Here is a 22,143-nt window from a genome sequence, read left to right on the forward strand (position 1 = left end):
ACATGGGAAAGGCCAGGCTAGACAGGCAGGGGGCTTTGGAAGACATTCTCAAGGTGGACAAGAAACTGGTGGCAGACACAGTGGACTACCTCAACACATTATTTGTGCCAACTACAGGCCCTCAAGCAAATCAAGAAGACATGGAGGTTGATGCAGATTAAACATAATGCAACACAGGTGATGAAGGAAGAGGAGGGGTGAAGACATAACTTTTTGTAAGTATCAACAATTTTTTGGTCATCTAGACAGAAGTCACAACATACACAAGATCAGAGACTGCCACACATAACCATATTCACTAAAACTGAGTTTTTTGTATGTTTTGTTATGGTTAGGTGTTACTTGTTTAATAGATTCACTAGGCAGTCATGACAAGTTAATTTTTTGTACTAGGGTTTTTGTATAACCAACTATGTTTAAGCTCAAGTTTATATGCAACTATTACCATGATGTGTAAGTGCTCATGTATGGCATGGTCAGTGGTACTTAGTTCCATCAGATGGGAATATTTTTACCATATTAGCAACCACAGCAAGGCACCTCACCAATATCTCCACAATGGGAGAATATAGGAGCACCCTTGACTTATGGGCTCAAGTCAATAGAGTCCCTTCATCATATAGAACTATATGTAAGGTGTGATGCATAGTACAAGCAAGGGGGACTCATTGCATCAAAAACACAGCAACCAAATGGGACTCAATGAATGAACATCAAACCAACACAAAGCCATGAACACAAGCAACCAACAAGTCATAGCAACAGCCTCATCTAAACCCAAACAGAAAGCAATCAACAAGCATCTACCATATGACCAGCATTCAATTGTGAAGCTAGCAAATTCACACACACCACCAGCAAAACCACAACTCCAAACAGATAACAAAAATCATATCATCATCAGATCTGGCTGCAACCACCATTATTTTAACAGATACAACATCAAAAGCCACAAACAACAAACAAACAGGGCAACTTTAACCAACAAATCAACCCATCAACATCATAAGGGACTCACAAGCATAGTTAACCAAAAAGGACTCATAATTTTTTAAAAAAATAAAGGATTTAGGGTTTAGTAGTAGTTACGCTGCAAGATCAAAGATCTGGTGGGAAGTCATGAGGGTACTTGTCCCTCAAATAAGCCATGTAGCACGGATCCCAGTCACTGTAATCGTCCTTCCACACAGATCTGGCCCTTTTTTGCCCACGAGGTGACCCACCACCACCAGAACCACCAGCGGCGGCTTCCTTCTTCCCAGAATCAGTCCTTTTAGGGCTGACTTGCTTCCCCTCTTCAGCATCAACCACTTCGCCACCAGGAGCAGGGACTTCAGCAACCAAAACCACCGGATCCAGAGCCACGGCTGGTGGATCTTTGACGACTTCCTCCTTCTCGTCGTCGCTGGAGATGTACTCCGTCAGTTTTGCGCCGATCTTCCCCCTCCTGTACCGGGAAAACGAGGAAGAGCACCGCCGTACTGGTTTCATGATTCCAGTACCCTTTTGAGGGCGATAACGGGTAACGACGGTCGAAGCTTCCTCAGGGAGTTCAAGGGACTTCAGTTCTCTTTTTTTGGAACTCATATTGGTAGGTAACAAGAGGGGGAAGAGAGTACAGAGAAGAAGAGAGCGCTGTTAGGGTTTCACAGAGAAGAGCGAAGAGAGAAGAAAAGTCGCAAATGAGAGAGAAAGGGGAACAAAGGAATAGATCTAGGGTTCTTCTGGAGAAATCTCCAGAAGAAGGAAGTCTGGGCGCCATGAACGAGGTGAATTGAATGAAGATCATTCAATTCTGGTAGTTGAGGAGTTGATGATTTCTAAAGAAATCAGTTTGGGGGAGGTTTATTTTGGTGGGAATGGTTAGATTAGATTAATCTAACTTAATTAGTTTTAGAGTTAATTAACAGTAGTTTAATGTAAATTGGAAAGGGTTAAAAAATTAACTAAGGGCAAGTTGGTAATTTTGTCACAAAAAACCTACTTTAAAAGGAAAAAAAAGAAAAGGTTGCAAGTAATGTGTACCGACTAAAAATAGTAAAAGTTGCGAGTAAAAAGTAACGGAGGGAGTATTTGTATTGGTCCAAGGGCTTTATTTTTCATTTTTTAATACTTTGTAATTAAACCCAATGTAAGAAGAGCTGAGTTATCCAATGCAACCAAGCTTGAACTCAGCTTAATTCAACTCAACAATACAAAGAAATACAATAAGTCATTAAGCTGATACTAATTAGATGCAGAGCATATAGCAGTATTAGGATGCATCATATCAGAATCTCACTAGAAAAGTGGTATCTTCTTTTCTAACAAGCTAGTAACAATAAATCTTTAAGGTAGGTTAGGATTGATAAGAGAACCACTCACACCTCCTTTCCTTCAAATTAAATATAGAATATACATCTAGAGCCTAACCACAAAGGCATTCTACTCCCTTCAAAAAACATGTACCGTGAAAAATTGCATCTTTTAAAGTTGTGGACTCTCATATTACGCTCTTAATCCCAAAATATAATCGAAATTCAGATGTCCTTTGCATCTCATAACAACGAATCTAATAGCAATGTTGAAAGCCACCTTTGTACAATTCTACAATCCCCAAAATTGAATCAAATTGAAAGAATAGAAAGAGACATGAGGGGTTTCCATGGGGTAGTGCTAGGAAGTTGGTATATTTCCCTTGCTTATAGTGTTTCTGGTTCTCCATTCACTTCAATTATCTATCTACTATTTTTTTCTTCCAAAATCCAATCAAATTCAGGGAAAATAAATGAATACCCAGACCCTAAAATTAAAAAAAGGATAGTACCTAAAAATTTAAAATCAGTCAAAACCTTTTAAAAAATTTGAAATTAAAATTAAAAATACCTTTGAAGATTGTCAGTGACTTTGTGGTTGAAACTTGAAACCAATGATTCAACCGATTGAATAGGAAGATGAAGAAGTACGTAATAATAGAGAGAAGGGATACAATATTTAAATAAATCTTGTAATATTAAATGGGGGCAAATGCGTAAATACACATTTTTGGGGTTATAATTGTCACAACACTATTCATAAGAGCAAGATTCTACTTTTTATGAAGTAGGGATTCATTGGAATTTCATAAAGCTTTGTTATTGTAGAATAACTCCACTTTTAAAGTAATTCTAAAGGTCTTTTAGGTATTTGGTAAATGCCTAACAATGCATTTTGGAAATTATAAAAATTTTAAAATGATACTCTGTATGCCTGTATTATAATGAAACAAAAGACACTTTCAACGGTATTTAAACAAATTTAATGGTATTGTATAAACTCTAAATGCCACAAACAAAGTGTGGTTCTATAAAAAAAAAATTTCTCTCACATGAACTTTAGTGTAACAAATTGGCCAATCACAATCTAGTCTAATCAGCATCAATTTTAACGTGCCCCTAACAAATTTAATGCCAACTATCATATTTATAGGAGAAAAAGAAAGGTGAATTTGGAAAGAAATCATGATTATGATATGTGATCACAATTATCTAGCATATTAGTATGATTTCCTTCCAAATTAGCTTTGTTAAAAGTTGTGCTGATGTTGTTGATCCTCCCGATCATGTGCAGCTGGGGATTCTCGTAGCTTCTGATCCTTTAATTTGTTAAGAATTTGATTTGAAAAAATCATAGGCCCCGCTAATACGGTGTTAGGAGCAGAAATTTTGTTTTTCATTTGGTTCAAGAATGAAGGATGCCTATCACCCTTTTCTTGTCGTTTTCTAATACAATTGGAAAAAAAAAGGACGATTCTTTAGCATTCATATTTTTGGGCCTAATCAAAAAGAAAAAGATTCACTAAGGACAATTAATTTATTTGGGCTTGGAGGGGTTTTATGTTACCTTTTTACTTTGTATTCATCAGAATTTCATAAAGCTTTGTTATTGTAGAATAATTCCACTTTTAAAGTAATTCTAAAGGCTAACCTTTAGGTATTTGGTAAATGTCTAACAATGCATTTTGGTAACTTACAAAAATTTAAACAAATATATGTATGCCTGTATTGTAATGAAACAAAAGACACTTTCAACGGTATTTAAACAAATTTAATGGCTTTGTATAAGCTCCAAATGCCACAAACAAAGTGTGATTCTCAAAAGAAAAAATTCTCTCTCACATGAATTTCAGTGTAACAAATTGACCAATATAATCTAGTCTAATCAGCCTCAATTTTAACGTGCCCCCAACAGATTTAATGCCAACTATCATAAATATTGGAGAAAAAGAAAGGTGAATTTGGTAAGAAATCAGGATAGATTATGATATGTGATCACAATTATTTACCATATTAGTATGATTTCCTTCCAAATTAGCTACCATAAATCTTTAATGTATCAATATATTCCTATTTGAATACATTAAATTGTTCCTTCCTTATTAAGGGTTTTCTTACTATTTCATATATAAATACTACCAACGAACCTTCATTGATTTCATCACAAAAACTTCTGATAAACAAAAATACTATAGATACCTCTCAAAATTTTTAAACTAAAACATCCAAAAACAATGTTGAAATATTTACTAGTCCTAATATTATGTATGAGAGTCCTAGATCTCTCAATTGTAATGGGTTGGAGCATTACGGCCGCACAGTATTGGGTGGATGTGGAAAATAGATTATCAGGTACGGATACTATGGGTATTCATTGTAAAAAACGTGCTTTGAAACGCAGAGATCTTGGATATCATGAGATTCCTGTGTATGGTCATTTCAATTGGTCGTTCTATACCGATCCCGTGCAAACGATAAAATATAGTTGTTACTTGGAATGGCTAAGGCAAGCCAGCTATATACAATTTGATGCATTTCTTGATGAATTTCCTTTTGTAGATTTAGGTTGCGGTGGTCGTCATTGTGTATGGAAAGCAAATGATAGTGGAATTTACGTTTATAATCAGAAGAAACATATTTATAGGTTTAGTGACAATTGGAGGCCCAAAATTATTAAGTAAACTGTGTAAGATCGTTTAACTTTCGATTATGATTTGTTGGTATCCCCAACATTAATAAAAATAAACTCTTTAATTAATGGTTCGATGGTATATAATTGTTGTGATTTTTATTTTTTGGTTTTTTGTATTTCTAAATCATAATACATATATAATGAATCAAAAAATTTTAAAACCTATTAAAACCTTGATAATTTTGAAAACGGACAACAGAAAAATTGAAACTTTTTTTTTCTTGTTTCTTGTTTTTGGTTTTTTTGTTTTTTTTTTTTAAAAAAAATAGATAATTGAAAACGAAAAACAAAGCCAAACAAGCCCTAAATTTATTACATCTAGGGGTGTCAATGAGTCAAGTCTATGATGAGTCTATTTTATATTTTTTACCCCCATCCATGGTCATATTTATGCTTATTTTAGCTCTAAGGAGCTATATTTATTACTAATATAAGAGTTATTAAAACCATTTGGGCCTTGCTGATTTTGGGCTTGAAAAGCCTTAAACGGTTATCAAACCTTTAGGCGAGCTCACGTTTTGGAGAATTGAGCTTGAGTCGAACCCAATTTTTCCAAGATCGATGAGCTTCAAGCTCAAGCCAAGTTTACTTAGGTTCGGTCTTTGATCGGTTTTTAACATACCTAATTACATCATATGATTACATTATTTTTTTTCAAACTCTGCTATCTTTAATTTCTATTTAGCTTACTTCCTTATAACTACTAATCAATTGTATTTCATGAAAAATATATAGGACAAATACACTTTCAACTTTATCCAATTTACTTTGAATAATCTCAACTATCGATTATTCTGCAATCCCGAAAACCGGTTACCTGCTAAAAAAGTTATGATTTCTTTTTAATAATGCAAACTGCCATGACTCGCATTGTGTTTAAATAAATAAAAACCAAATAAAAAAAAATAAACAACATCCACCCTTTTTACCCAGATTCGACCATCGGAATACCTTCCACCTTCCCAAGCGCCATTTGCTCCTTCCTAAAGCCACCGGTAACCACCCCCTTTCTCCTCCGCCTTGATCCATAATCGACCCCTATAGCCACCCTTTCTTGCAAGCCCGCAACCCCTCTAAACCACTTTTCCTCACTGCATGGAATATTTCAAGCATCCCAAACTTGAACCCCACTATGATCATACAGTTAAGAATGGTGGCGTCCAAAGGGAAAGAAACAAGAGCAAAAGAGTCGCCCACAAGTTTTAGGAACTTGTAAACCGTTCACAGGGTGAGGGTTACACCCCTTCACGATCCATGAGCTGAGATCACTAACTCCATAGTGTTCTGGAACCATGACTGGATATTCAGGTATGAAGGTACGAATCCAATCTAAAAGAGAAATAACCTACCTTATAAAATAGGCTTCCACTTTATTCTTCTCGTGTTCATGTTCGCTTTCTGACTAACATACAATCATTAGGTTAACCTTAAACCTGTTAATCTATGTTGGTTGAATATTAATTCACAAATAAAACTATTATTGGCGATCACTTGAGTTAAAATCATGTTAGCCTAGCTAAACTAAATTATTAATTAATTATCTTATTAGGCGTGATTTCAAGTATAAATTCCCTTTAAACCTGCAAAAAAAAGGCGTGATCAAGCTAAGCAATAACAATAATATACATCAAGCAACATGATATAAATCATAAACACAACAATCAAAATAACATAATCTCAATAAAGCTTAGTAATATAAGCAAGATCCAAAACATTATACTAACAAGATTAATAACAAACCCTACCATGTCTCTAAACATTAAAGATTAAATCTTTAGCCCTAACATGGTACTAAGATGATATTAGAAAGAATAAGAAGCACCCTAATTAAACATGATACTAGAAAACAATATAAAAAAAAAAATACTAACATGATACTAGGAATTAATATAATCTAAGTAAGCTTTCTACAAGAATAGAGTAATAAAATTACTCACTTTGATGCCTCGTACCTGTTTCTAATAACAAAATACATGCGTTAACAAAAATTTCAATAAAATATTAAATCAAAGAATTATATAAAATAAGTAAAGAGTTTAGAAACTGGTTTTGGGGTCCAAACCCTCATAAAATATCAACCTTTCACGCCTAGGGCGAAGGCAACTTTGAACTTGGATAGGTGTGTCTAGAACAAATAAGTGCGGTATGGTGTTTGTGAAAAAGCTAGTTTAGAAAGCAAGAGGGAGAAAGAATAAGCTATTGCTTAAAGAGAGAGAAGATAAAGAATTGATGGTTGTGGATAAAGCTTGTTGATGATTTGAAAAAGGGGAGATATGACCCTATTTATAGAGAAATAGTCTGAAAATCGGTAGAAAAGAGTTAGAATTCGAATAGGAATAAAATTGGTTCTGTCACAGAGCTGTCGCTGTGCGACGACAGAGGCGGCAGAGCCTGTCATCTGGCGCTGATTAAAAGACAAAACGCGCTTTTGTACGGAATCCTTTTCCTAATATAATTAAGTAATTAGACTCCGCGTTCAACAGTTTTAAGATCAGATAGATTTATCAAAAAAAAATACTTGTGTTATTCCAAATAAAACTCTTTATTTAATTAAAATATAATTATCAATCCTAATTCCATTAGAATTTAAAAGAACCTTCCAGATTATTCTAGAAGATTAAAGTCAATCCTAATAGCTTTAGGAATGATAATGAATAATAGGCTCTTCTCTAGATCATTGGGCCGCATATAAAAACCATTTCGGGCCCAACTTAGTATTTTAGCCATTACTTCCTCATTATTCATCGAAATTGAGATTATTTTATATCATTGGAAAGTTCATTTCGAGCCCAATCCATCTACACTATTATTGGACCCTTATCATGGACCAAACTAAATTGGACTGGCTATTTCTATAAAATAGAGTAGATTTTCGAAAACAACAAGAAGGATTTAATAAAAACAATCGCATCATCATTAGACTTTTCACATTTTCACTTCGTTCGATAATCAAATGACGTGAAAGATATTCATCACTGGTGTTGGTTTTGGGGAGACATATTTGGGTGTTTACAGTCACCCTCTTCCTCACCTCCCTTCTCTTCCTCTCTCTCTAATCTGCTCACTAACCACCGCCACCACCACTGACTCCGACGACCTCAACGAAGATCTCATCTTCCTCAACACCAAAGACGACATTGACAACATCGCCTCCCCACACAAACCCGACGATCACAAATACGAACACCCCCAAAATGAAACATGGGGGTGAGGGTGATTTCAAGGGTAAGGGTTTGGAGTTTTGGCCAGCTTTAGTGGTAGGGATGGGGAAGGGGTCATTTTTTATTGGATGGTCGGGGAAGGGGATGGTTTGGGGGAGTGAGGTTGTGCGGTAGAGGGTAAGAGGTGGTGGTTAGGGCTAGATGGCTTGCTGAGTTTAATTTTTTCTAATTTTTTTAAAAAAAATTAATTTTTTTTTTAATTTTTTTGGATTAAAAGTTTTTTGACTTTTGTTGATCATTTTGGGATTGCTAAAAGAAAACAGAGGTGAAAGTTGCGATTATTGCAAAATAATCGGTAGTTTAATAGGATTATTAAGATTAATTGGAAAACTTTGGTATTCATAAAGTGTATTTTTCCAAGTATACTATCTCTTAATCTTGTTTCTCCTCGTTTTTTATTTACGCTTATTGTATCTATTTAGCTTATTTCTACTCTATTCTCATTAAAGCAAAGTTAGTATACGCAGTATTATTTTACCTTAAAGCTATTGTAGTAAGAGATGGACCCAATTCAAAAACCAAATTTGAATTGGTAGTGATCTAAATTTATTGGCATGCACCTAATAGTGGATGAAACTAGATGTGATCATCGAGCAGGTCAGGCCGGACCAATGCCTCAATTATCTGCCTAATTCCCAGGCCGGGCCGGGCTAAACTTTAGGACAAAAAGATTGTGCCCAAACCCGCCAAATGGCCAGGACGTGCACATTTTTCAGGCCGAGCCATATAAAATAAAATAAATTCGCTTTAAAATGTCTTCCCAAGCTCGCCCTTTTTTTTTTGAAAAATCGGGTTGGGTTGAAAAAGGTTGTCCAAAACCCGCCCAAAATCAGGTCGGGCTACATATGATAATCTCTATATGAAACTAGTGAACCATGACCTAAATCGAACCCGATGCAACGTAACATTAACCAAAAGCATATACTATGACTTAATCTCGATCTAGAACTAAGAGGCAAAAGTCGTAGCACCTAATAAAAAGTTTAGGGTCAAATCCATAGGGAAACAATGTTCTATAATCTAAATTATCAAGAAATGTGTAGGGTTTGTATGAAATAAACTAAAGGAAATAATCAATAATAAAAATGCTTAGGAAATAGGTTCGTCAATAATTAAAATTTCAGGATAATAATGATCAATAATTAATATTGAAATTAATCAGATTAAAGACTCTCGCAACTATTAATCATATAAATAGATCTATCAGGTTCTCGCATTTACTAGATATGAAATCCTATTGAAATTAGCCTTTGATATCGAAATTAAAACTGCTTAATGAATAAAACCAATATTGTTGAACTATTACAAATTTACAATCAAATTACATCCCGCTCGATTTATGTTCTAATAGCAAATAATTAAAACAATTTAACATGAAATTAATATGCTTAAGAGAATTTCAATGGTAGGGTATAAACTCCGTATGCCACAAACAATGTGGTTCTCACTAATTTTTCTCTCTTTTCTCACATGAATTACAATCTCGCTAACAAAAAGTATTTTTTTTATACCAATCACAATCTAGTCTCATGAGCCTCAATTTCAATGTGCCCCCAACAGATTGAAAGCCAACTATCATAATTATTGGGGCAAAAGAAATTAAAGGTGACAAATTTTGATAAGGAATCGTGATTCTAGTATGTGATCGTGATTACCTACCATAATAGTATGATTTCCTTCCAAATTAGCTACCATAAGTCTTTAATGCATCAATATTATTTATTTATTTATTTATTTATTTTTTGAAATCTTTAATGCATCAATATATTCATAATTGAATATATTTATGTGTTCCTTCCTTCTTAAGGTTTTTCTTACTATTACATAATACATATATAAATACTACCAACCTTAATTGATAGTTTGATACCATTACCAAAACTTCTGATAAACAAAATACATACTATAAATACCTCTCAAAAAATTTTAAACTATTTTACATCCAACAACAATGTTGAAATATTTACTAGTCTTTATATTATGTATAAGAGTCCTAAATCTATCAATTATAATGGGTTGGAGCTTTGTGCCCGCGCAATACTGGGTGGATGTGGAAAATAGATTATCAAGTACGAATGTTGTTATTCAAAAATTAACCAAGCTTATTAAAATATTTTTGATAATTTTGAAAACTAAAAGCAGTTAAGTGAAAACAATTTTTTTCGTGTTTTGTTTATTGGTTTAATGCTTTAAAAAACATAAAATTAAAAATGAAAAACAAAGTCAAACACGCCCTAAACGTATTACATTTAAGGGTGTTCACGAGCTGAGTCTGCTCATGAACTACTAGATATATACCCGGCTTGGTCAAAGCTCGGTATAGGCTCGGCTTGGGTGGGTTCAACTCGAACTCTAGTTTGGTTGGATAAATTAACGAGCCAAGCCTGAACTATATTTGATTGGTTTAGCTCAAAAGCTCGTGTACAAGCTTGAATTTTGTTTGTACATTAATAACTTTTTTTTTTTGAAATAAATCGATTAGTAACTGTAGACACCCATTTGTGTCTCCCCAAAACCAAATCCAGTGATGAATGCCTTTCACGTCGAACCATTATCGAATTAGGTGAAAGTGGTTGAAAGTCAAGTGTTGCGGTTTAGTTTTATTAAAATTCTCTTCTCTCTGTTTTGAAAATAACTCTATTTATTTGAAAATAGCCAAACCAGTTTAGTTTGGTCCATAATTAAGGTCCAATAATAGTGTAGTTGGATGGGGCTCGAAAAGACCTTTCCAACGATATATTATAAGCCCAATTCCGATGAATATTGAGGAAGTTATGGCCAATATACTAAACTGGGCCCGGTTAATTATTTAAATACGGCCCAATGATCTAGAGGAGAGCCCAATGTTAATTATTATTCCTAAAATTAATAGGATTAATTATAATTTTCTGGAAGTTTCTAGAAGATTCTTTTTAATTCTAATAGTATTAGATTTAATAATTATTTATTTTAAAATAGACTTTTATTTGGAGTAAAACATTATAATATTATTTTATTATCTTAAAAATACGTATTTTATCTTCTGTACGGATTCCGTAGATCAAGTTGATTAAAGATCGGATTCCGCGTGAAGAAAACGCGCTAATACAGGTTGTCGCCAAACGACAAGTCTGTCGCCACGCGACGGACCTTGTCGCGTCGCGACAGAGTCGATTCCTGGCGACAGCGTGTAGTTTTATTCCTTATTAGATTCTATGTTTTTTCGGACTATTTTCATTATAAAAAGGGTCTGAATCCCTATTTTCAGAATCATCAATTCTCATCAATCATCAATTCTCATCAATTCTTCCTTAATTCTCTCTATTCTCTCTCTAATCAATATATGCTTTCTTTCTCCCTCTCTTTCTAAACTAGCTTTTTACACACAATATTCCGCATTCACGAGACTTAGAATCACTTAGCCAAATTCGAAGTTGCCTTAGCCCTAGACGTGCAAGGTTTAATATTTTCTGAAGGTTTGGTCCAAAACTAGTCAAAACTTTATTTAATTTGATTCTAATTTAATTATTTAATTATTCTTTATTGATTTTCATTGAAGTTTACTAACTTGTGTATTTTGTTATTAGAAAGTGATACGAGGCTTCAAAGTAAATAGATTAGCTTACTCCCAATTTTATTAACAATGTAGATTGCATGCTTATTATTGTTTTATGATTCCTAGTGTCATGTTAGGATGTTTTTTGATTCCTAGTATCATGTTAGGATGTTATTTTATGCTTTCTAGTATCATGTTTAGGGTGCCTTACTATTTTCTAATGTCATGTTAGTGCCATGTTGGGTTTAAAGCTTTGATCTTTATTGTTTAGTGACATGCTAGAATTTGTTATTAATCTTGTCAGTATCATGTCTAGGATCTTGCTATTATATTTAAGCTTTATTATTAACATGATTGTTATTATGATTATTATTTATTGATTTATTATGTTGCTTGATTTTATTTTATATTGTTATTGCTTGATCACACCTTTTATGATTGTTAAAGGGAATTTGTACTTGAAATCACGCTTAATAAGATAATTGTTAATTTGGTTTAGGCTAATGTGATTTTAACTCAAGTGATCGCCAATAATAGTTTTATTTGTGCATTAATATTCAACCAACATAGATAAACATGTTAGGTTTAATATAATGTTTGTATGTTATTCGAAAGCGCATATGAATACGAGCAGAACAAAGTAGAGGCCTATTTTATAGGGCGGGTCCTTTCTTTTGTAGATTGGATTCGTACCCTCATCCCCAGACCCTATTTGGTTCAAGACCTTATGGAGTTGATGGTCCTTTTGGATTGTCTTTTGGGTTTACAAGTTCCTAAAACTTGTTGGCGACTCTTTTGCTCTCTTTTCTTTCCCTTTGGAACGCCACCGTACTTTAGTGTATGATCACAGTGGGGTTCAAGTTTGGGATCATAATGCTTGAAATATTCCCTACAATAACATAAACTTTGTTTCATATTTAGGAAGTAGGAGTTAAATTTAATATTCAAAGCTCTAGTTTATATTCTCGCTAAGTGCTAACCGTATTCTACTCATTTATGACATGACATTTGATTTATAGCAATATCTTGTTTTCTTATACCAAGAATGTTTAAATTGTTCCCAAATTCATACTTTCATTTTTGTATCACTAAACGATACGAGCTCTTTTGGTCACATAATTAGATTTAATTAAGTACTTAGGACTTAGAAGTTAAATTTAATATTCAAAGCTCTAGTTTATGTTCTCGCTGAATGCTGACTGTATTCTACTCATTTTTGACATGACAATTGATTTATAGCGATATCTTGTTTTCTTATAGTAATGTTGTTTAAACTATTACTTTCATTTTTGTATCATTGTACGATACGGGCTCTTTTGGTCACATAATTAGATTTAAGATGTATTTTGAATAACGTGAAAATTCTAATGGAGCAATCCTTAACTATGTTTGGGTTACAATAGTAAAGAGAAAGGGAAGGGAAGGAGAAAGAGGGAGGGAAGATGTGAACTTCCATTTTCTTTCCAAATCTCTCCAAATTAATGGAGGGATTTGGTTTATTAAAAGGGGAAGGAAAATGAATCTTTCCAATTACCTCATTTTCCCTCTATTAGACAAAGGATGATGCATCCTTCCCTTTACTCTTATCCCCCTCGAACAAGATATACAAGACTCTTAATAAGCCTTCGTTGAATAAATCTTTAGTTATTCAAGGTTAAAGTTAGGTATGGCTTCCTCTTCTTCACCAAAAAAAGTTAGGTATGGCTCGAGTTTGCATACGTGGCGCATAACATAGATATGGCTTGACCCTACACAAACACACCACAAGCCTGGCATAACATGAGACTGCCATAGGTTGTGCCATAAGTTGTGCTTGTGCATGAATATCTTTTGTAAAAAATTGGCACAAGCCCAACACGAGCATAATAGACGAACCAACATGCTAACCTACTTTATAAAATATATTAAAAATGACTATCAGGGTCCACTGACACGTCACCACTCAATTCGATAAAACATGTGGGTTAGATTATGCACGAGCTTTTTTTATTAATGTCGATACTAGCCAAACACGATAGGGCTTATTCATAGTCCGTTCTAAAATCTAGACACAACTTGCATATACACAAAACACACTTAGGCCTTGTTCTTTTGAGTTTCTGAGCAGGACAGATAAATTTCAACGAAGCAGAATAGCTAAACAATGATCATGACCAATGACTATATATTCACATTAATCACATGCAGATGCAATCACAACAAAAGCAAGATGTGTTAGCCGCTAGGATGCATGGACTCTTCATCCAACTATCGCGTCCGTGTCGGACATCGACACTCGTGGGACGCACGACGATACTTCTCGGACCATATCCTACTATGATATGGGATGCTCAATCTTTTTTTGATAAAAAAAAATTGAAGTAAACTAAGATAAATAAGGTAATTATTAAATAATAGGAGAGCCTTCATGTAAATCTCAATGTTTATATAATACAATATGATATAATGAACGGACGGAATAACAACTACAGAGTATATGGTCAATTTTTTAAAAAATTTATTATGTAAATTTTAACATTCCGTACGCTCGTTTTTGCGAATCCGTTTCGTACCCGTAGTCGTGTCAGTACCCGATCTTGTACAATCTAGGTGTTAGGTGTCTAATCAAATGTGAACACAACAATAAAAAAAAAAAGGTTTGATTTCGAATAGCTAGCCTATAGTCCTCAATTGGCCAAATGAACCCAAAATCTTGGGAAAATCAAATTTTCCAACTTGGTAAAACGAGAAGAAGATGACATAACATTGGTTTTGATAATGATGGAGAGAGAAAGTTAGAGAGAGAATTGAGTGGTCATCGCTCTGCGGTTCTTCACCACTCTTTAGCCTATTTATATTCACCTCTTCTCTTCTCCTCTCTTCATTTCCCTGCCTTTCGACTCCTTTTCATTATCATCTCACACTCTCTCTCATCTACCCTTCATTATACGCTTCCAATTTCCACCCAATCAGGTAATAATCTATCTGGGTTTTCGATTTTTATTTCATAATTTCAGTTTTGATTGAATTTAGTCTTTCTCTGTTTCTGGGTTTGTTGAATTTGGACTTAAAGTATGATTTTTAGGCTGTTTTTTTTTGCCTTTTTTGATTTATGTAATTGGGTTTGTCTTTTTGTTGAATTGGGTATTATAGGATGATTTTTTTCATTAATTTTTGCGCATGTCTTTGATTTATTTGCTGAATTATGTGTTTTATGATGAATTTTAGCTGTATTATGATTTATATTTCATGGGGGTGTCGGTTAGATCTAGAGCGTTTCAGTAAAATATTGATATAATATTTAAAATATAGTCTTGGAATGTGTCGTCTTTATATATGCTTACTAGGTAGATTTGCCGTAATTTATACTTTATTAATTTTATTATTAGAACTAGTATTAGCAAATTGTTTGACATATGATTGTCTTGTTGGCTTAATTTTTTTTATTTCAATTTCAAATTATATTGCTGTTATAATTGTTAATGTCTTAATCATATTAGATGGAATTGTAATGTATATTATTTTGTACTATAATGGAATGATAGGGTGAAAGTGAATTAAATTGAGTTCTGAATCATGCAATTTGGCTGATAAAAATGTTTTAACAGAATGGGGAGTAATGATGGAAATGACTATGGTGCTTACACCTATGACAAGCTTGAGAGGGAGCCGTACTGGCCATCGGAGAAGTTGAGAATTTCGGTCACTGGAGCTGGTGGTTTTATTGGATCCCACATTGCCCGGCGTTTGAAGCGTGAAGGGCACTATGTCATAGCTTCGGACTGGAAGAAGAATGAGCACATGACCGAGGACATGTTTTGTAACGAATTTCATCTTGTTGATCTTAGGGTGATGGACAATTGTCTTAAGGTTACGAAAGATGTTGATCATGTGTTTAACCTTGCTGCTGATATGGGTGGCATGGGTTTTATTCAATCTAATCATTCTGTTATTATGTATAACAATACTATGATCAGTTTCAATATGCTTGAGGCAGCCAGGATCAGTGGTGTTAAAAGGTTTGATTCTGATACATTAACCATAATTGAACCTTATGATTCTTCCTGTTAGCTGTTTCTGATGTTTATGGGGTTTTCGCATGATTTTACTTTTGAAAACTTGGTGCAGGTTCTTTTATGCCTCAAGTGCGTGTATCTACCCTGAATTCAAGCAGTTGGAAACTGACTGTGTTAGTCTCAAAGAGTCTGATGCTTGGCCCGCAGAGGTAAGGCTCTTGGGATATTTGTTCATAAAATTTTGCCTGATTAAACACTTGGCTATGTGTATAATCTTTTCTTTTTTGTATATTCTGTATCAGCCACAAGATGCGTATGGTTTGGAAAAACTTGCTACCGAGGAGTTGTGCAAGCATTACACCAACGATTTTGGAATTGAATGCCGAGTTGGAAGGTTCCACAACATTTATGGTCCATTTGGCACCTGGAAAGGTAATACCATATAATTAAGGCCTCCTATTTGGTATGTTTAATGTCGGCCTAGTTACATTTAGAATGAACAAACATGCTATTTGCTCTTCGGAATGGAGAGTGTAATAAACTCTAAGGAATTACTATTTCATCATCAAACATTACACAATAATGCTCTATAATGTCTCTTGCCTTATTTTTCAATCATGTGTAGGTGGTCGGGAGAAGGCTCCAGCTGCTTTTTGCAGGAAGGCTATCACTTCTACTGACAAGTTTGAGATGTGGGGGGATGGGTTGCAGACTCGATCCTTCACCTTCATTGATGAATGTGTGGAAGGTGTACTTAGGTGAGTGCTTACTAATCGAGTGTTCCATATAATATTGAACTTTTAAGACATGGCTGAGTCGTTGTAGTAGTCTATTAGGTTGTTAATGTGGTTGACTTCTACGAATATGCTGGTAAAATCTTTCAGAATTGTGTTTTGGATGGGTTTTTCAGATTATTTTTTCCTGCAAAATATTTTTGGTTTTGTCATAGATGTTGCTTTCGTTTGTTTCAACTTTCAATTGCCAAAGAACACAAGTTGAAAGTGGCTGAATATGTAAATTTGTGCTGTAGCTGGCTAAGTTAGGTAGAATTCTAAGCTGCACATAATTAACTTGTTCCTGCTTTTATTACCTTTATGTGTCTGTGCAGTATTACGTGTACTGAACTTTGTAAATTCATTATAGATTGACCAAGTCAGACTTCCGAGAGCCAGTGAATATTGGAAGTGATGAGATGGTTAGCATGAATGAGATGGCTGAGATAGTTTTGAGCTTTGAGGATAGGAAACTTCCAATCCAGCATATTCCTGGCCCAGAGGGTGTCCGTGGTCGTAACTCTGATAACACTCTGATTAAAGAAAAGCTTGGCTGGTCTCCAACCATGAGGTTAAAGGTAAATTTCATGACTTTCACTCAGAAGCTTATCATTGTGATTGGTTATTTTGGAATTCTATCGTTATCTGTGGCCATTGGAAGGCTCAGACCATACCTGATCCTCTCATTCCATGTTCTTATAGGATGGGCTAAGGATAACATACAAATGGATCAAGGAAGAGATCGAAAAAGAAAAGACTAAAGGTGTGGACCTGTCAGTTTATGGGTCATCAAAGGTGGTGACCACCCAAGCTCCAGTTCAGCTAGGCTCTCTACGCGCTGCTGATGGCAAGGAGTGATGCAATTTTTTTGTGAGCAGAGAAGCCGTCAACTGTTTTAGATCGTATATGGGCTTCGCCTCTGCTTTATAGATAGTCATATGCCTTTTTTGCTATGCTTAGAAGTGATTTTAGTAACTGTTTTTATAAATTGTTCATCTTGACAAAAATATGGCATATTAATGCAGCAACAATACTCTGTATTATGTTCATCATAAGTTGAGTAGCATTACTTATAAGAGTGTAAAACCAATATCAAGAGTGTTGTAGAAGAGCATTATTATTGAAAATGTCGATTGTCAACTCTTACATATTACAATTTTCAAGTTCTTATCGACATCCTTAGTTTTGGATAAGGTTATTGTTCAATGTAAGGTAATTTGTGATTGCTCAGCGCAAGCTTAATGGTGGCCGTGGAAGGCTAAAATTGGCGCCATTGCTGAGTTTTCGAAAATTCGAAGCCGTTGATCAACTGTGACGGGTTGGCCTCGTGGTGACACCGATTGAATGGGAATATGCTGGTAAAGTGCTAATGAAAGGATCACAATACCAACTCATTATTTGGTACTTTTGTGACAAGAATAGGACATCTTTGTCATGTTATTAACTTTTTAGTTTGGTCCCTTTATAATCATGTGGAAGCCCCACATCCACTAGACTTCAATGTTAGCAATGGTTGACCAAGTGAGATCGTGTTTGAAGGAAATTGTGTAATTTGGAGAAGAATATACCGTTACAACTTGTTGGTTGGAGGTATGATGTGTTTATGATTATGAGTTCATTCTTATCGTGTGCATTTGGTGTAGGGCCGACTAAATTATTTCAAGATTTTTTAGTTCCTTTAGAGGAAATTTGGTGCATGCGAATGAGAGTTTGAGAATTAGAAATTTAGAATTACTGATAGTTGATTGGGATAAATATCTTAAAAAAAAAAAAAAAAAAAAAAAAATTAGCATTCTCTCTTTTTTATTTAAAAAACTAGTGAGTAGCCCGGGCGTTGCTTCGGGATATTACTTTTATAGTTGTGCAGCTTCAATACTTTTATAGTATTATATTATTTAGTGTGCAACATTAAAACATAATTAGCTATTAGCCTAGATGGTTAGACAATAATCTCTCTTCCAAGAGGTCTATTGAGGAATGGGGTAGCTGACGTGTCATAATAAGGAGTTGAGTTAGTGACGTGGCATAGTGAAGGATTCTACGTGGCGTAGAGACGTTTTTAGAAGCGCCTTTTAATAGATTAGTATAGATTAGGAAACACCTTTGTCATTTTGCTCTCACAATTCTTGTCTTGTTACTTGTTAGGCCCTATTCACATTACTTAATTTTTGCTGAACTGAAATAATATTTACTGATTTTCTATTATAATTCTTCTTCAAGAAAACTGAATTTTACTAAACTGAATTTCTTTTTACTGAATTGAAATAAATTTTACTGAATTGAATTTATTTAACTGAACTGAAATTATTTTTTACTTAATATTAATTTTTTAAAGGTGAAGTGAACGGGGTCTTACACCAATCACCGCATATTTTATTTTAATAGGAATCTAAGACCATTATTCCTAATCCTCTTTGGCCCTTTCCCCTTATAATTCTATTAACTATTCTAATGCAATTTTTTATAGGAATATAAGACCTTTATTCCTAATCCCCTCTGGCAATTTCCCTTCATAATTATATTCTCTCGTAACAAACATGAGATTGTTCTACAATGAGATTAACACTCTCATTTCTATCCTCAATTTCTTCCATGTACCACATTCTTCTTTGAAGCCGATATGGTAAAACTCTCATTTCTATCCTCAATTTTCATGTATCAAACTCTTCTTTGATGCCATGCCGATATGGTTGAATTTACCATATCGTTGGAGAATATAGAAGGTGTTTTAGTGCAAGTCATGGGCATATAACTCAAAATTAAGAACAAGGGAAGTTTTTCTTACAATAAGCATATGAGCATCTCCATCAAAAATTGTGCTCTTTTGGAATCTTCCATTTTTATCATATGAAATATTGAACAACTTTACCCTTATAAACATATGTTTTTTTTTTTTTTTTTGAATTTTTATAAACATATTTTAATTGCAGTCTGGTTCAGTATTTTTACCCAAAAGTGTGTATTAGTAAAAAAAAAATGTTTACTTTAATAAATTGTGTAAGATTTTGCAATAAGCACTTGATTTTGGAACACCCTGGTCTATTGGAAATACATATACTTAAAATTGGGACAAAGGAAAGGTGATTTATAATAAGGATTCTCCAATGTCTGTCCATGAATGCACATCAAGACTTGAAAGATTTTGTAGTTTTTTTTTTCTTTTCTAATAACCTTAAAGAGAAATTATAAAAGTTCATCATTATTTATAATGACCTATGAGTGTTCTAGTGATGATTATAATTTCTCTCTAAGGTTCATCACTCCTTATTTACAATTTAAATGGAGTAATTTTTTTTTTGAAGCAAGTAATTTTTTTTTTTTTAAAAAAAGTCAATCCGACTCAGGTTAGCGAGCTAGGTCTTTTGGGACTTTTGTGACAATCCAGTCCGGTTCCGACCCTACTCCGCCACGATCCGAGGTAAAAAAAATCCGCTCCGAGTCCGAGAAAAAAGTAATCTGAGTTCGACTTCGTTACAATAATCCGACTCCGAGTCGGAGGAGGGTCGAAGTCAGATCCTATAAAAAATCCGACTCCGACAAATGTCCAACCCTGACGGATTATCCGACTTCGACTCCGATAGATTGTGAATTTTGGTGTGGGTCATGCTGGCATTGGGTGTGGGTTGTAAAGGCCCAAATATCCCAATTTCTCAAAATCTATTGAATAACGAAAAAAACCTTAGAGTTGGGTCGGATCGGAGTCATCGTAGATCGGATATTAAAGTCGGAGTCGGAGTCTTGGAATCGAATGTCGAAGTTGGAGTCGGATTTAGCCTTTGACTTCCTATAGGGTCGAAGTCACATTTAGCATAATCCGCTCTGAGTCCGCCCCGTTGCCATCCCTATTTGGGACTGGTGGGGGTGTGGGGGTCAGATTGCATGTAGTGGGGTTTGATAACACAACCTCTTAATTGTGAATTAACTCCTTTTTTATAATATAAAAATAATAATAATTTATTTTTGTATCTTAACATGTCATGTATGGAGTACACATGTTAAACAAATTGTTCATAATTAAAATAAGATTTTGAAGTATCCACATTTAATTTTCCTTGCTCGCATTTATGAACTTGATATCCAAAATCCAAATAGATTTCTTGCGTACGAAAGGTTTTTTGTATCAAACGACTACTTCACACTTTATAATATTCACTTGTTCCTTAGCTACTCTCAATCTAAAACCACTATAAATAACACAAAATTTGGGACTAGAAAAAAAAAAAAGCTAGATATTGTTTCATAAATAATTACACCAAAAAGAAAGATGTTGAAGTTTCTATTAATCCTAATATTATCTTTAATTACAATCGAACAACCCTTAGTGATGGGTTTTAGTTTGATTAAAGCACGTTATTGGGTGAAAATAGAGAATGCATTGAGAAATGATGCTCTTGATGTTCATTGTAAAGGTAATACTAGTGTTCACCATGAAGATCTAGGGCTTGTAAAAGTTCCAATTGGTGGTAATTTCAATTGGACATTTAGAAGTCATTTTTGGATGCAATTACAATATTGTTGTAATTTGACATGGCCTAATCATGGTCGTAAGGAAATTATAGCTTTCTATGATGAGAGAAAGTTTATAGATAAACGTTGTGGTGGGCGTCATTGTTTTTGGAAAGCAGCTGATGATGGAATTTACTTGTATCATATTCAGAAAAAGAAATACATTCTCGTGGAAACTTGGGATAAGTTCTCCTATAACTATAAGTAGGATGTTATGAATATTGAATAATCAAAATAAAGTTAATAAAGTTAATGCTTGCTACAATATTGTTTGATTCACAAGAAAACAATGAAAATTTACTTCATACTACATAGTAGTATTATTTATTTTTTAGTTATGGTTTTTTAAATTATTAGTTACCATAATTTGGTTTAGCTATTACTGAGTACTTTGTATCTATACTAATATATTAAAAGACATTCCTAAAAACGTCAATGTGTCATGTAGTCGCTATTTTGTTGCGCTACGTCATCTTCCCAGCATCTCATAATGTCACATCACCCAAGCAACTAATATTAGTTTTAATAAAAATATATGGATAAGGAGGTTTGAACCCTCAACATTATTTAACCATCTAAGCCAAGATCAACTATGTTATTTGTATGGAAAAAAATATTAATATAAATGCAAACCACAAGGTTCAATTGAAAAATAAAAAAACTATATCAAATAATAACTCAATTTTGGTTTGACAATGACAATTGTAGTTTTGAAAGCCATTTAAAAATATTATCGATTGTACGTCTACAACAATAGCAATCCGGGACAACGCTCAGGATCACTCACTAGTTATTTTTGGTAATTAGTTATTGTTATCAAGTTATTAGAGCATCACCCCTCAAAAAAAGTTTAATTAGAGCATCAGCAAGCCGCAACCGTTAGAGTGCTAGCTACGAGTACAAATCTACAAGACTACAACCCTTGTAGCTAGATGTGCCACCAAATATTTCTCAAGTTACAATTTTAGCTACAACCACACCATTGATTAGCAACAAACTTGCCCACATAATATTCAACATCCTACTAAAATATTTCACCTATTCCGTAAAAGTTCCTCCGTTTCTTTATAGTTGCAAGTTGCAACACACACCTTATCACGGTATTTAGGAAAAAGTGGACCTCACAT

General features: G+C 34.1%; 3 protein-coding genes across 3 annotated transcripts; all 3 read left to right on the forward strand.

The window, feature by feature from the left end:
• The first annotated feature begins 4,588 nt into the window (after positions 1–4,588).
• Positions 4,589–4,975, forward strand: LOC145603916 (S-protein homolog 74-like). The gene has a single exon (XM_081659884.1). The coding sequence runs from the start codon at positions 4,589–4,591 to the stop codon at positions 4,973–4,975; it is 387 nt and encodes a 128-aa protein (XP_081516010.1).
• A 9,565-nt stretch (positions 4,976–14,540) lies between these two features.
• Positions 14,541–17,666, forward strand: LOC145603670 (GDP-mannose 3,5-epimerase 2). Its single transcript, XM_081659620.1, has 7 exons — positions 14,541–14,694; positions 15,330–15,740; positions 15,850–15,946; positions 16,040–16,169; positions 16,363–16,495; positions 16,881–17,088; positions 17,213–17,666. Exons 2-7 carry the CDS (start codon positions 15,331–15,333, stop codon positions 17,366–17,368), a joined length of 1,134 nt encoding a protein of 377 aa, XP_081515746.1. The 5' UTR covers positions 14,541–14,694; position 15,330; the 3' UTR covers positions 17,369–17,666.
• A 3,168-nt stretch (positions 17,667–20,834) lies between these two features.
• LOC145603917 (S-protein homolog 1-like) lies at positions 20,835–21,224 on the forward strand. Its single transcript, XM_081659886.1, has one exon. It carries the CDS (start codon positions 20,835–20,837, stop codon positions 21,222–21,224), a length of 390 nt encoding a protein of 129 aa, XP_081516012.1.
• The last annotated feature ends 919 nt before the right edge of the window (positions 21,225–22,143 follow it).

This window comes from Chenopodium album, chromosome 22, assembly GCF_948465745.1.
Source record: "Chenopodium album chromosome 22, dcCheAlbu1.1, whole genome shotgun sequence".
Taxonomy (NCBI): Eukaryota; Viridiplantae; Streptophyta; class Magnoliopsida; order Caryophyllales; family Amaranthaceae; genus Chenopodium; species Chenopodium album.